Genomic DNA, 13,718 nt, shown 5'->3' on the forward strand with positions numbered 1-13,718 from the left:
TTGTGAAAATTTATTTTGGAATTGTACTAATCAATTCTTTTTTCTTTTCTTTTTTCTCTTCAGGCAACACTTCCCCAGATCAAAAGGAGCCAACACCTTTCATCATCGAGTGGATCCCAGATATTCTGCCCCAGTCCAAGATCGGTGAACTTCGAATCAAGTTTGAGTACGGGCATCACCGCAACGGGCATGTGGCAGAGTACCAGGACCAGCGGCCGCCCTTGGACCAGCCCTTGGAACTGGCGCCTCTGACCACCATCACTTTCCCTTGAAGCAAAACAAGAGTCTTGCTGCTAAATTTGCACATCCCCACCCTTTGACAACTTTAAATACTAGTTAGACACTTAGATGGCTCTGTTCCTTAGTGAACTACTCTTAGCTAAGATGCAGCTTCTCAGTGCATTCAAGTGAATTCTTTTGAAGAAAAACTCTTCTTGTAAATAGCCCTTTTGGTGCTGCTGTGTATAGCCTTCATTTAACTTGGATGATATTCCTGGGTAGAGTTTTTAAAGAAACAAAAAGAAAACCAGCTCACTTACTTTCCTGAAGGACTCACCTTTAGAGTTTGTTTCAACCTTTTCCTAATTCTCTAAGAAGTCAGCAGCACTCCACCTTATACTAACATGTTGGAAAATTAATACGTTGGTTAGGGCAAAATGTTGAAGATCATCCTGACAGAGTTCCAATCATATCCTTTTATTCTCTTCTCAAATAATGCACAGTGTCACTAGTTTTTATAAATTATACCTTGTGTTGGTCTAATTATAAAATTATAAACCTTTTGGGAGATTTAGGTGATAGTGAACCAGGAAAAAGAGATTCAGGTGTCAAGGCAATATTGATTGATGTTTCAAACTAATGCTTGTAATTGCTTGTTCACTTGATTTTTTATTTCCTTCTTTACTCTCCAAAAAGCTTAACAGGTGGTAAAATTCAATTTCTATTTTTTAATTCATTGATCACAGAATGGAGATACTGAAAGTCACAGAATAGAAGCCTGCCTTTAAGGAGAAAAGAAGAGAATGGAACATTTCCTATTTGCCTATTACATCCCAGGCATTTTCATTTCCAATCTCAGTTAATAATTTTTCTTATTTAGTCCTCATCATTATTTGAGTTTAGCCACCACTCCTTCTTTTATAAAGTTAAATAGTCTCTCTGAGATTAAGTATCTTACTGGAAATAGCATTAAAAATGTTTCATTTTATTCCAAAGTGCATGTTCTTTCCACTTTATCATCTTGCTTTATAAATTCTTCATAATTCATTATCTTTGGAAGACGAGAAAAGTGTATAGGCAGGCAGTTTTGACTGCACATAACAAAAAGCCAACTCTAACCAGCTCAGGCAAAAATAGGAATGAATGACTGGTTCATGGACACTAAAACAGGGCTAGACAGCTATCCTTGGGTGAAGCAGGGGTGTGGTTAGGCCTCAGAACCCCTGCAGCCAGGGTCCATCTGACCCATCTCTACCTCTCCTGAGGCTTCATTACTATCAACACAGAGCAGCTCCTTCTGGTAGGCTCTCTGGCTCCTAACACATCCTGGATAGCAAAGAAATCAAATCAATCAATCCTAAAGGAAATCAATCCTGAATATTCATTGGAAGTACTGATGCTGAAAGCTGGAGCTCCATACTTTGGCTACCTGATGTGAAGAACAGACTCATTGGAAAAGACCTTGATGCTGAGAAAGACTGAAGGCAAAAGAAGGGGGTGGCAGAGGATTAGATGCTAAGATAGCATCACCAACTCAATGGACATGAATTTGAGCAAACTCCAGGAGATGGTGAAGGACAGGGGAGCCTGGCGTGCTGCAGCCTATGGGGTCACAAAGGGTCGGAAAAGACTTAGTGACTGAACAACAACAATAAATGCACCTGGAACTATGGCTTTCACTTCTGCTCTAGAGCAGGACTGACTCCTCTGCTCAACTCGAAAGTACAAAGTCCAAAATCCCCAAACAAAGGTCTGATGGACCTAATTGAGGTGGGAGACAGGTCTGTGAGCATTTTTGGTAAAAGAAGGAACTGTGCCCCTACATGAAGGAGATGGGTAGGCAAATTAAGGGTTGTTTGTCCTCTACAACTGAGGGGCTGGCTTGTGTGAAGAGTTCTCAAGTGCTTCAGACAATGGGGAATATCCTTGAGGAGAATCCAGAGGTCCAGGGAGAATTAGACTTTGTGCTGAGATTTAAAGGAGAGGAAAAGGGGAATTCCCTGGTGTTCCATGCTTCCATTGCAGGGGACACGGGTTTGATTCCTGGTCAGGGAAGTAAGATCCCGCAAACCCTGCCACGTGGACAAAATAAAAAAAGATAGGAAGGGTTTGGATAAGTATAGAGAAGAGGAGACATTAAAACTAGGTGAGGCAGAGTGCCTGCCTGAAAAGTAAAAATGCCCATGGAAACACAGTGGCTGGCCTATTCTAAGTCCTTCAGTCTTTGAGGACATCAGTCAGTTTTCTTATCAAGCTAAACCTGTGAGAGGCAAATCCTGGCTCAGTCTAGCAGTACTTGACTCCAACCTTGGAGGCCATTAGAACCATGTGGGCCATAAAATACATAGCCAGGGTAAATAATTTACCCAAAGAGGCCCCCCCTTCCAGTGCTGGGGTGTTCACCCAGGACCCCCTGGCCCATCAACACAGTCCATCAAAATCTGGCATGGGTTCAGAGTTACATTGACACCCTCTCTACCAGGCTGAGCACAGTCCTAAGAGTACCAGTAGGGTTGCTGCACCCACTCCCAGCATCCAAATACCTTTGGGACACCATCAGCAGTGACCTCATTTCAGACGTGCCCCTCACTACAGGAGTAGAATGGGCCTAGATACTCCCATCAGTCCAGTGCTCTTCAAACCCTGCACCCACCCATACGCACTCCCTCCTGTACCATCTGCTGCACACCTCCTCCATTAATTGTTGAACTCTCCCAGCTCTTTGAGGGCTGCCCATCTGCTGTCTTTGCATGCTGCAGCCACTGTTTGTATTCTGGAGTGGGCAGTGCAAAACCTTCCCATGTCCACACAGCCTGCTGCCTACTGCACAGACTGACCATCTTCAGACTGAGTGTATACTGATGGGCATCCTAACTCCTCCTTCAGGCAACATCGCCAGGCCCCTAACACAGTGGGCATGGTGAGAACTACTTGCTACTCCTACACCCAGGACACTGTGGTTCACATCTGCCTTTACCAAAATTGCTAGCATCTCAACAGCTTGCTACTATTCAGAGGCATGAGAGGGCACTCAGAGACCTTCAGAAAATCTGACTCTAAGAACCACCCGTCTAAGGGAAGTTCTGTAGGCCTGCCATCTGGTCTCTCAAGGTACCAGAGGTCATCAACTCTGTGACTTTCTGGGGGAAAGGTCCCCCTCTTCTCTCACTGATTCCTGTTGTGTCTGGTCAGCCAATCACTTCCTTTTCCCTCCAGCCCACATGTCCATACACAGGCATCCACACCAGCCCCCATGCCGGGCCACTTACAGAGTGCAACCTGTATATGTCATCCCAGAGTAACTCCTCTATCACTGCCAGGTCTTCTATGTCAGAAACAAGCCAAGATTTGCCCTCCACTAGAAATCAGGGAACTCCTGCTTTATCCACTGAAGGTGAGGGAATGAATGGGCAGGGGCTGCCCTCCTCCAGCCCTTTGAATGAATGGACTCTCTCAGCCAAAAGTCACAGACAACACAGAAAAGTCAGTCACAGAGAACAGCCCTGTGTCTATTTTATCGGCGAATTTCCCAAGATGAACCTGCTTAACTCAACGTAGTCCCCCCACCCTTTTTTTTAATCTTATAGATTCTGATTTCCTACTTTTCCTCTGGCCCATGTCGTGATATTTCCTGGCATTCCTTATTTGATCCTCTTTTTAAACGTCCTTAAAGGGAGTTCCCTGGTGGTCTAGTGGTTAGGATTCCGGGCTTTCACTGCTGTGGCCCAGGTTCAATCCCTGGTAAGGAAACTGAGATCCCACAAGTCATGTGGCCCAGGTAAACAAAAAAACAAAACCTCCAGTCTGCCTGCCCTCCCACAACCAGGCTCCCTTCACATCTTTCTACCATCCCACCTATCTCAACAAGAAAGGGCGGGAGGACATGTTTACACTAGTGTTTTAATGTGCACAGACATCACCCACGGATATAGTCAGACCATATAGTCAGAAATTCCAGGGTGGAGTCCAAGAGCCTGCAATTTTATCATCCGACTGGATGAAGCAAGTTGCTGGACTGAAGAAATGCTGCCAGAGTGCAGGCTGCACTTCGAACTGCAGGATCTAATACCAGCACTGGTGCAGACCCTCACCTTTCACTGCTAATGGGAGAGGGCAGTGCTTCTGGTTGGTAACAAGCACATAGCTAGGTGGTTCAAGGCACAAATTAGTGGGAGCTGTTTTATGGCACACTACTGCAAAGCTGATCCTACGGATGAAGCCTTGCTCCTGGGAACCAGTCACCATCTGACGGTTATAGAAATACAAAGCCGGTCTGCCACCATCTATTTTCCCTGCAATTTTTCACCTTCTCCCCAGAACACCATCTTAAGGTTCAGAGTTTAACCGCTGGGTTCACATCCCTTACTCCGTTACCCGCTTATGAGCCCTGTAACCTTAGCCAAGTTTTTAAATCTCTGAGCCCAGTTTCCTCCTGTGGATGATGTGCATAGTAAATAAGATAGTCTTGTAAAACGCTCATTAAATACTATTACCCTTAACCTATTCTGTTTCTCCTCTACCGTGTTTTTCTAACTTAGTTTTGGTGCTTTTCGTCCCTCAAGAGCTTTTGTACCTAAAACCATTGCTAAAAAAATAAAAAATAAAAAAAAATAAAACACTGCTATACAGGGAGTTCACAACCTGATTAAAGTAAAAGAAAGGCCAGAAGTAAACACATGAAAAGGGATATTGCTATTCCTTTCCTTCATATATTTTCCTTTGCTTTTCCCCCCAAATTTTCTATAACCAACAATGTAACTTACATTGTTAAGTTCGAGAAAAGGCAAGGTTATAACCTCAAATGAAAGGGGAATAAGCTACCACACTGTACTGATAAAAGAAGCAAAAGGAAGACGCGCCGGCGCCGAGGGCGGAGGCTGGTCACGCGGCCACCGCCCCCTCGGTTCCGCAAGCTGACGTCAGTCACGTTCTCCTCTCGCCGGCTCCGCCGCTTCCGGCCATCTTGGGGCTTTTCTTCCACCAGGCGGCGCCGCAGGACGTTCTGTGGCCGACGTCTCTTGCGCAGCCGCGTAAAAGCCCCGGACACGTCACCACCTTCGCGTCCTTTCTGGAGAGCGCGGGAAGGCGAAAGCTGGAGGACGGTGACGTCACCGGGGTTCCCCGCGTGGCTCTCGGGGGCAGGGGAGGAGCCGGGGACGTGGCGCGCGCCGGGTGGGGGCCGTGGGTGGCGCCGGGCGGTCCTGCCGGGACTGACCGGGCCGCGCCCGCCGCCGACGCTGCCTCGTGACCTATTGTGGGGCCGGGCCGACTGCCCGAGCTGCGGCAAAGGTGCTGAGGAGGCGGGCTCGGAGGGGAGGGGTGCTGGCGGCCCGGCGCGAATCTCTCCTGAGGTCTTTAGCCGCCCAGGCGTGCCCCAGGTACCTTCACATCCTCTGTAAGGCCGGGCACCGACTTCCTGACACCCTCGTGCGGTTGGGGCCGATCCTGGACTCTGGCCGGCTGATCCGCCGGGGCGGCGGGGCACGTGGGGCCTAACTGCACCCAGAGCCGCCGCGCCAGACCCCGGGCCCCTCCCCGCCCAAGCCTCGCCCTGGCTGTCCTGCCTGGTGTGGAAGGAGAAGGGAGCGTGGCCTCTGGCTGGCCTGTCTGCCTTGAGCGAGTCGTTCAAATCTCCTTTTCAAAACACTGTCCACTCCAGAGACTCACTAGTCTGTGCCTAGCAGCCTAGTAGTAGTCAGCCAGTCAAAATGTAAAAAGTTGCTTTTCCACTTTTTCCCACCGGGTTAGAGTCACCCTAACGCTTAGAGCCACGTTGCAGGGACGTTAATCTCTGGGTAGTTCTTTAAAAGGCTTTGTGTGGTTCCCAGTACTGAGTTCTAATGGAGAGAAACTTCCCTTTTCCTAGCATGAGCTCCACAGCCTACCCAGTGAGGGGCTTTAGAAGAAAAGGTGGTAGAGGGTTCATACATTATCTGATGAGTTGAATGTGGGGCCTGATGAGAATTTACGGAAGAGTGGTTAGGGGAATTTTCTCTGGGCCCCAGCACCTGTGAGACTGCGAGGCCACAGGATTTCCTGCTTGGAGCCTTGTCTAGGGCACACTGCCTTGTGGCACCGTGCAGTTGTCTTTCTGTTCTAGCTGCTCCTTCCTAGAATTTTTCATCTCATGTTACAGTTCTGTGGCCATTTCCTGGGATGGCATGAGCGAGCCATGGGGACAAGCCACTCCAGTAGCTTATAGGAAGCTGGTCTAACAGAGTAAACAGTGCAGGACTATCTCCTGGAAGGAAGAAAACGAATGTATCCTGGAGTGCTTATGTAGCATGTAGCAGGGACTGTGTTTCACACAAGTTAGTTCATTAGATTCCCACAGCCGGTCCTGTGAGCTAGGTTTGAATTATCCTTTTATAGGGAGGAGGAAACTCTGGTTCAACAGCGTAAATGGTGTACATCATCACTTCTTATAGCAAGAATGTAATAGAGCAAGTGATTTCAGAGGCCCTACTGAAGTTCCATTGCAGCACTCAGGCAGGAAAGAGGCAGTAGGAGTCAACCCTCTTCTAGAGTATGAGGTGCTCAGGACCATCCAGAGAGTAAGAGTGAAGGCATATTACACTAAAACCTTCCTCTCCGTATCCCAGTCTCTTGGCTACACCTGCCATGTGTATAAGTCAAAAAAGCAGGTTAAGTGATGGAGCGCTGAAGGGCAGCCTTTGAGATCTTAGAAGTCCCCAAAGACAAAGAAGGATCACCACTTCGCTTTGGTCATGGATGGGTTAATGGAAAGACTTGTGTATCAGACTGGGGCCTTTTTTTAGCACCATCTGGCAGAAGCCACCTCTCCCGCACCTGCTCCATGTACAAACCATTGCTCATTTGCCAGTCAGCAGTGGGAAAGGCAGAAATGTGGTGTGTGTGTTAGTTAGGTTTACTGCTATCTCAGAGAGATGTTTGGAGAAGGAAATGGCAACCCACTCCACTGTTCTTGCCTGGAGAATCCCAGGGACGGAGGAGCCTGGTGGGCTGCTGTCTATGGGGTCGCACAGAGTCGGACATGACTGAAGTGACTTAGCTGCTGCTGGTGCAGAGGGGTGTTCTCTGAACTTCATCCTGAGAATGACAACCCGTACCCACTGCTAATTGTTTATGGAACTGAAAGAGACCTGAGTAAGGCAACAAAGGCATAAGTCCTCTCTCCACTTTCTTTTGTTTCCTTTCTTTTTGTAAAATCTTGAACTTGGCTAGAGCAGAAGATAGACACATTCCCAGGATAAGGCAAACTAATAAGGGCCCAGGTATTTTGGAGTTGTTCCTCAAAGCCCAGGACTTTGTAGGTAAATATTCCCTGGTTTTGAACAAGATAGGTAGCTGTTGTGTTTCGGATTGAGAGAGCAGATGAGCCTTGTTAGTTGACCCTGGGCTGCTTTAAATGGAAGGTGTTTTTTTCCTTCCTCTTTGCTGCCAAAGCAATTCTTTCTGTCCTGCCTTAGGACCTCAGTTTGAAACCTACAAGGCACCTGGTCCCCCAGGTGCTTATTTGGAGAAATTTCTTCTATTTTGTCAGTGCAGTTTACACACCACAATGACAGGAAATAAGTCTGCTTTCATACCAGTAAAATCCACATGTAATGGATGATGCGCTCTCCATGAGAGTAAACCTAGAAAGTGTCAGTAAATTTGTTGCCCAAATGGTTAAAGACATTCCAAGCACTAATCAGACGTCTGGGAGCAGTCTCAAGAAGAAAAGGCTGGAACATGGTTGTAATGTAGGTTAAGTGATAAAGCAGTTTAGAGTCTAAACTGAGCAGAAGGGGTTTGGCCATCCTTGGAAGTAGAGCATTGGTCCTGGTACTACCTAAAGAAGGACAGGCCTTGACTGAGGAAACTCGAGCACGGTGATGGCCTTGATCAGACTGCTCCTGTAGCAGGGAAGGGGGCCCTGCCATAAAGAGAGATGGGACTTTAGGTTGATTACTTTTGTTCTCAGTTTCTGTCAACCAAGCACTCTTTAGCCCTTGAGGAAAAGATCAGCCAGTCAGGCCAACTCAAGCATTCTAATCCATTAGAATGTCCACAGTTCCTTGGTATGAATCATTACATTGGCATTTGGTTTGTATGTCCTGCAACCTCTGTGTGAACTTGGTTAGTAGGTGTTTTAGAGGTGGATCCCTTCACATGGGACGGCTTAAACCTGTAAGGCCCAGATTTGGGTCTTGTTAAATCAGCAAGAAATTAAGTTGGGGAGGAGGGGCAGGAAGCCAGCTTTGCCAAGGAAATACTACCCTTGTCTTATTGTTGACCTTCCTATTGCAGTCACATTCAGGAAAATTATCAGCACAAGGCAGAAAGTGTTAAATTCTAGATGAGGGATACAGGCATCAAGTGCTATGGATTCCAAGGTGGGGGGAGATTGCTGTGAGAGGTTAAAGAAAAGATGGTGTCACAGAAGAGCTGGGTAGGATTTGCCAAATGGATAGGATTTCAATAGATGGAGATGTTGGAGATGGAGAAGAAATATCCTCTGCTATTTCAGTGAAGTCCCTCTAGAGCTGATGTAAAATGTATGGTCATCTGATCTCTTAACTGTTAAGCCAAAGAAAAAAAACACTGTTGTGGCAGGAGAGGGAGTGGTAGGCCCCAGAGAAAAGGAAAGAAAATGAACTGTTTAGTCAGCAGCTTGTTTATTTAACCTGTCTTGAGTTTTTAGTATGTGCCAGGCGCTGAGCTGTGTCTGGGGATATATAAATGAACAAAACAAACAAAAGCCCTACCTTTCTGTCTAGTGAGGAGAAAGACTGGAAGGAGGGTGGGAAAGAAGTGTTGGATGACGGGCTATATAGGATGTCAGATGTGCTGTGGAGAAAATTAAAACAAGGGGTGGGGAGGTTGGAGGATGTACTGAGGGTTTTTTCTTAAAATTTTTTTTTTCTCTTATTTTCTTCTTTTAAATGTTTAATTAATTATGTGCAAGTTAATATAAAGGTAAGATATATGTACAAGCTAAAGACCCAGATCTGGGCCTTTGATCATTTTCTGTGAGAAGGGGGAGCTGACCAGGTTGTGACCCAGAAGATAAAATTTGTCTGTGAATATGACTCACTGCCTGGGGAAAAGTAAGCCATGATGTATGAATGGAGCACTTCTGAAAGCAAGAAAAACCAGGTGCAATGATAGAGGAAAACAGAATTGTACCCTAAACCTCTAAATATGAATATTATGGGTCAAGAAAATAGGTGTTGACCTTGTGAGATGTGATAGACCTAAGCGGGGAAGAGGAAAGAGCTAGAGAAACACCTCCACTCCTTTTCCTGCACGGGGGAGCGGGGTCTGGGGGAGCCGGAGGGGAGGAAGTCAGGCTTTGAGACAGGGTGGCTGTGGAATCTGCAGAGACCACATTTGTTTCCTCGAGAGGTTCACTGTTCACAGATGTGCCTGTGAAGCTGGAGATACAAAGTTCGGGAGGGACCTCAACCTGCTCAGCTTGTGTGTCACGGCACTGTTTTTTCCTTTTCTTTTTTATTAAAAATTGGGAAAAAAATAAAAATTGGGGTATAGTTACTTTATAATGTTGTGTTGGTTTCTGCTGTACAACGAAGTACGGTTTGTTGTATGTCTCTATGTGTGTATACATAGGTCCTCTCCTGTTTGGACCTCCCACCCCTTCCACCTCTCTAGGTCACCACAGAGCACGAGATGAGCTCCCTGTGCTGGATACAGCAGGTTCCCACCAGCTGTCTGTTTTACACATGGTAGTGTATATTTGATGGCGGTTATCTCAACTGAAAAGTCTGGTCCTGACCAACCCTGGAGTGAGAAATGGCAACCCATGCCAGGATTCTTGCCTGGAAAATTGCATGGACAGAGGAGCCTGGCGGGCTGCAGTCCATGGGGTCACAAAGAATCAGGCATGACTGAATGACTGAGCACAGTGTATATATGTCAATCCCAGTATTCCACTTCCCCCATCCCCATCTCCCTGCCTCCTGTCCACATGTTCATTCTCCATCTGTGTCTCTACTCCTGCCCTGCAGATAGGCTCATCTTTACCATGTTTCTGATTCCATATATATATGCATTAGTAGATGATACTTGTTTTTCTCTTTCTGATTTACTTCACTCTGTATGATAGATTCTGTGTCCATCCATGTCTCTACAAATGATTCAGTTTTGTTCCTTTTTATGGCCAAGTAATATTCCATTGTAGATATGTACCACATCTTCTTTATCCATTCATCTTTTGATGGACTTTTAGGTTGCTCTGTGTCCTAGCTATTGTAAATAGTGCTGCAGTGAACATTGGGGTACACATGTCTTTTTGCATTATTGTTTTCTCAGGGTATATGCCCAGTAGTAAGATTGCTAGGTCATATGGTAGTTCTATTTTTAGTTTTTTAAGAAACCTTTGTACTGTTCTCCATAGTGGCTGTACCAGCTTACATTCCCACCAACAGACAACACTGTTTTCTGACCAAGACTCAGAGCTATAAAGTTTATCAGACTACTTGGTGCCAGAGGTGAAACTGGGACAAAAATATTGACACTATAAAAATGTTTTTATGACTTACAGAATAGTAGAAGTAGAAACTTATGGTTGAGGCAAGAGCAAAGGTGGTGGTATGAATACTAGTGTTAATAGATAGTACCCCCAGAACATGGCTGAGAGATGTACAACAGGGCCTCAAAAGTCTACACTGACCTGTAACAACAGTCAGAGTCAGTGGTCATCTCCCTTCTCTTTGAAGCTGGGGAAACTGGTGTGGCTGGTAGCTGAATTAACTCAGCTTATACACTGGCTTTACCTGTCTCCTCCTCCCCCTCTGTTAATGATAAGGTTAGGGAAAATTTAAAGGACTTCCTAATGGGGTGGGCGGTGGGAGTAGAGATCACACTGTGTTCTTGGCTATCCCTCCCTGTTCTGTTCCTCTCTACGTCTGTCCTTGGGCAAGTCTCTCTCCCTCTTGGAGTTCTGGCTTCCTTTCTGTGCACAAAGGACTTTAATTGATCTCTGTTGTTCCTCTGACATTCTGTAAAGAGATTGGGGCCCCTTCATCTTAACCCAACCTGTTCATTTGGACAGAGATTGGTCACTTAGAGATAGTTGGGTGTCATCCTTTTCTGAACAATGTTGTCCTTTTTTGCTTCCTCTGCCACAGAAGAGGCAGTGGGAATAAGTGCAAGAGAAGTTCTGTGGGGACCTGAGAAGTGGCATCTTGCCCAGACACAGTCATGGACAGTGGAGACCACCAGCTTTATAGTCTCAGTCTGTGATTTTGAAGAGTCTTCAGGTTGACCAATAGTTTCTGCGTGTGGTCTGGCTTTGCCCATGAGACATGATAAATATCAAGCATACTGTTTGACCTAAAAATGGCAGCCCCCTCTCTCCTGTCCGAGGTAGTGATCCTGTGTGCAGTCACTTCTTTCCACTCCCACTGGCACTACCTTAGTTCTGCCCATCTTCAAATCTTCCCTCAATGACTGCAGGTCATTGAGGTCATCTGGTCTTCCTGCATGCACTTTAAGCCTCTTCAAGTCTTCCCCAAATATGCCTGTCTCTTATGCAGCCCTGGTCATGTTACTCCCCTGCTTAAAACCCATCAGTGGCACCTCACTGTCTTCAGATATTTATCGGCAACTAATATGTACCAGTGTGTCCAACCCCTGGGGGACACAAAGGGAGACCCAGCTCCTGACAACGAGGGCCTCAGTCACCTGATTCTAATTTCCCCATCCATCCTCCTCTCTTCCACCCCACTTTTCCCGCACTCTATTCTCAATGCACACAGCCATGGCTTCTCTCTCTCCTCTGTCCCTTTGCCCATGATGCTTTCACTGCCTGGACATTCTTTCCTTCCCCACTCCCCTGACCTGCTTCTGTTTACTCTCGGGTGTGCATCTCAGGCATCACTCTTCCCTAATTCTCTGCGTGCCACTGTGTTTGAAACAAGGCAGGCACACAACAAGAAGGGCAGTCACACTCTACATCCACACAGTGCTTTACTGGACTTGATCTTCTTGGCTCTCCATCTCCAACTGTGAACTTCTCAAAGGCAGGAAACTGGGTCTTATTTGCCTTTTTGTTCTCAGACCCCCTAGCATAGTGCTTAAAACCTCAGAGGTATTCTATAAATGTTTGTTGAATGAGTAAATGAATAAATGAATTAACGGATGAGTGTTCTGGTCTGGAGCTTGCCATGACAAGTCTGGAGAACGGGGTCCTGACTTACAGTCTCTTCTCCTTTTAATGGATCCTCTTTTTATCTTGTGGGCTTCCCTGGTGTCTCAGTGGTAAAGAATCTGCCTGCCAGTGCAGGAGATGCACCTTCTATCCCTGGGTCAGGAAGATCCCCTGGAGAAGAAAATGGCAACCCACTCCAGTATTCTTAGGTGGGAAATCCCATGACAGAGGAGCCTGGCAGGTTACAGTCCATGGGTTGCGAAAGAGTTGGACATTACTTACCAACTAAACAACTTTTACCTCGTGGTTCTCCCAGGGAGATGACTTATAGTGTTCATGATATAGCCTTATACTGTTTTGCTGAACTGAACTGTTTAATGTGGGTGGCAAACCCATGGGACAATGGGGAATTCGCAGGTGATTTTCAGAGTCGCAAGTGAAACAGCGCCTACCATCTTATATGGTAATGCTTATACCCCAAGTTTGTTAAATCTTGTTGTAAATTTGGTCCAAGGCTGTTTAAGACAGGGCTATGGAAGTTCCCTGATGGTTCAGTGGTTGGGACTTCACACTTCCACTGCAAGAGGCACAGGTTTGATCCCTGGTTCATGGGAAATAGATGGAGAAACAGTAGAAACACTGGCTGACTTTATTTTTAGGGGCTCCAAAATCGCTGCAGATGGTGATTGCAGCCATGAAATTAAAAGATGCTTACTCTTTGGAAGGAAAGTTATGACCAACCGAGACAGTATATTAAAAAAGCAGAGACATTACTTTGCCAACAAAGGTCCGTCTAGTCAAGGCTATGGTTTTTCCAGTAGTCATGTATGGATGTGAGAGTTAGACTATAAAAGCTGAGTGCCAAAGAATTGATGCTTTTGAACTGTGGTGTTGGAGAAGACTCTTGAGGGTCCCTTGGACTGCAAGGAGATCCAACCAGTCCATCCTGAAGGTGATTAGTCCTGGATGTTCATTGGAAGGACTGATGTTGAAGCTGAAATTCCAATACTTTGGCCACCTCATGCGAAGAGCTGACTCATTGGAAAAGACCCTGATGCTTGCTGGGAAAGATTGAAGGCAGGAGGAGAAGGGGATGACAGAGGGTGAGATGGTTGGATGGCATCACCGATTCTATGGACATGAGTTTGGGTAGGCTCCGGGAGTTGGTGATGGACAGGGAGGCCTGGCGTGCTGTGGTTCATGGGGTCGCAAAGAGTCGGACACAACTGAGTGACTGAACCTGAACTGAACTGCGGAACTAAGGTCCTGGAAGCCACACAGCATTGCCAAAAAAAAAAAAAAAAAAAAGACCTTGTCTGCTCAGAATGTGTACATGGAGTCTTCCCCAGGCCCCATTCCTTGA

The 13,718-nt window shown here is 46.3% G+C and overlaps 1 protein-coding gene across 3 annotated transcripts in view; it reads left to right on the top strand.

The window, feature by feature from the left end:
• C3H2orf42 (chromosome 3 C2orf42 homolog) overlaps positions 1-3,029 on the top strand; it is a 46,079-nt gene extending 43,050 nt beyond the window's left edge. For all 3 annotated transcript variants that reach the window (XM_065928972.1, XM_065928970.1, XM_065928971.1), the window contains one exon: positions 64-3,029. In XM_065928972.1, coding sequence (XP_065785044.1) covers positions 64-272 — 209 coding nt within the window. In that variant the 3' untranslated portion in view covers positions 273-3,029. The remainder of the gene's footprint in view (positions 1-63) is intronic.
• The last annotated feature ends 10,689 nt before the right edge of the window (positions 3,030-13,718 follow it).

This window comes from Muntiacus reevesi, chromosome 3 (assembly GCF_963930625.1).
Source record: "Muntiacus reevesi chromosome 3, mMunRee1.1, whole genome shotgun sequence".
NCBI lineage: Eukaryota > Metazoa > Chordata > Mammalia > Artiodactyla > Cervidae > Muntiacus > Muntiacus reevesi.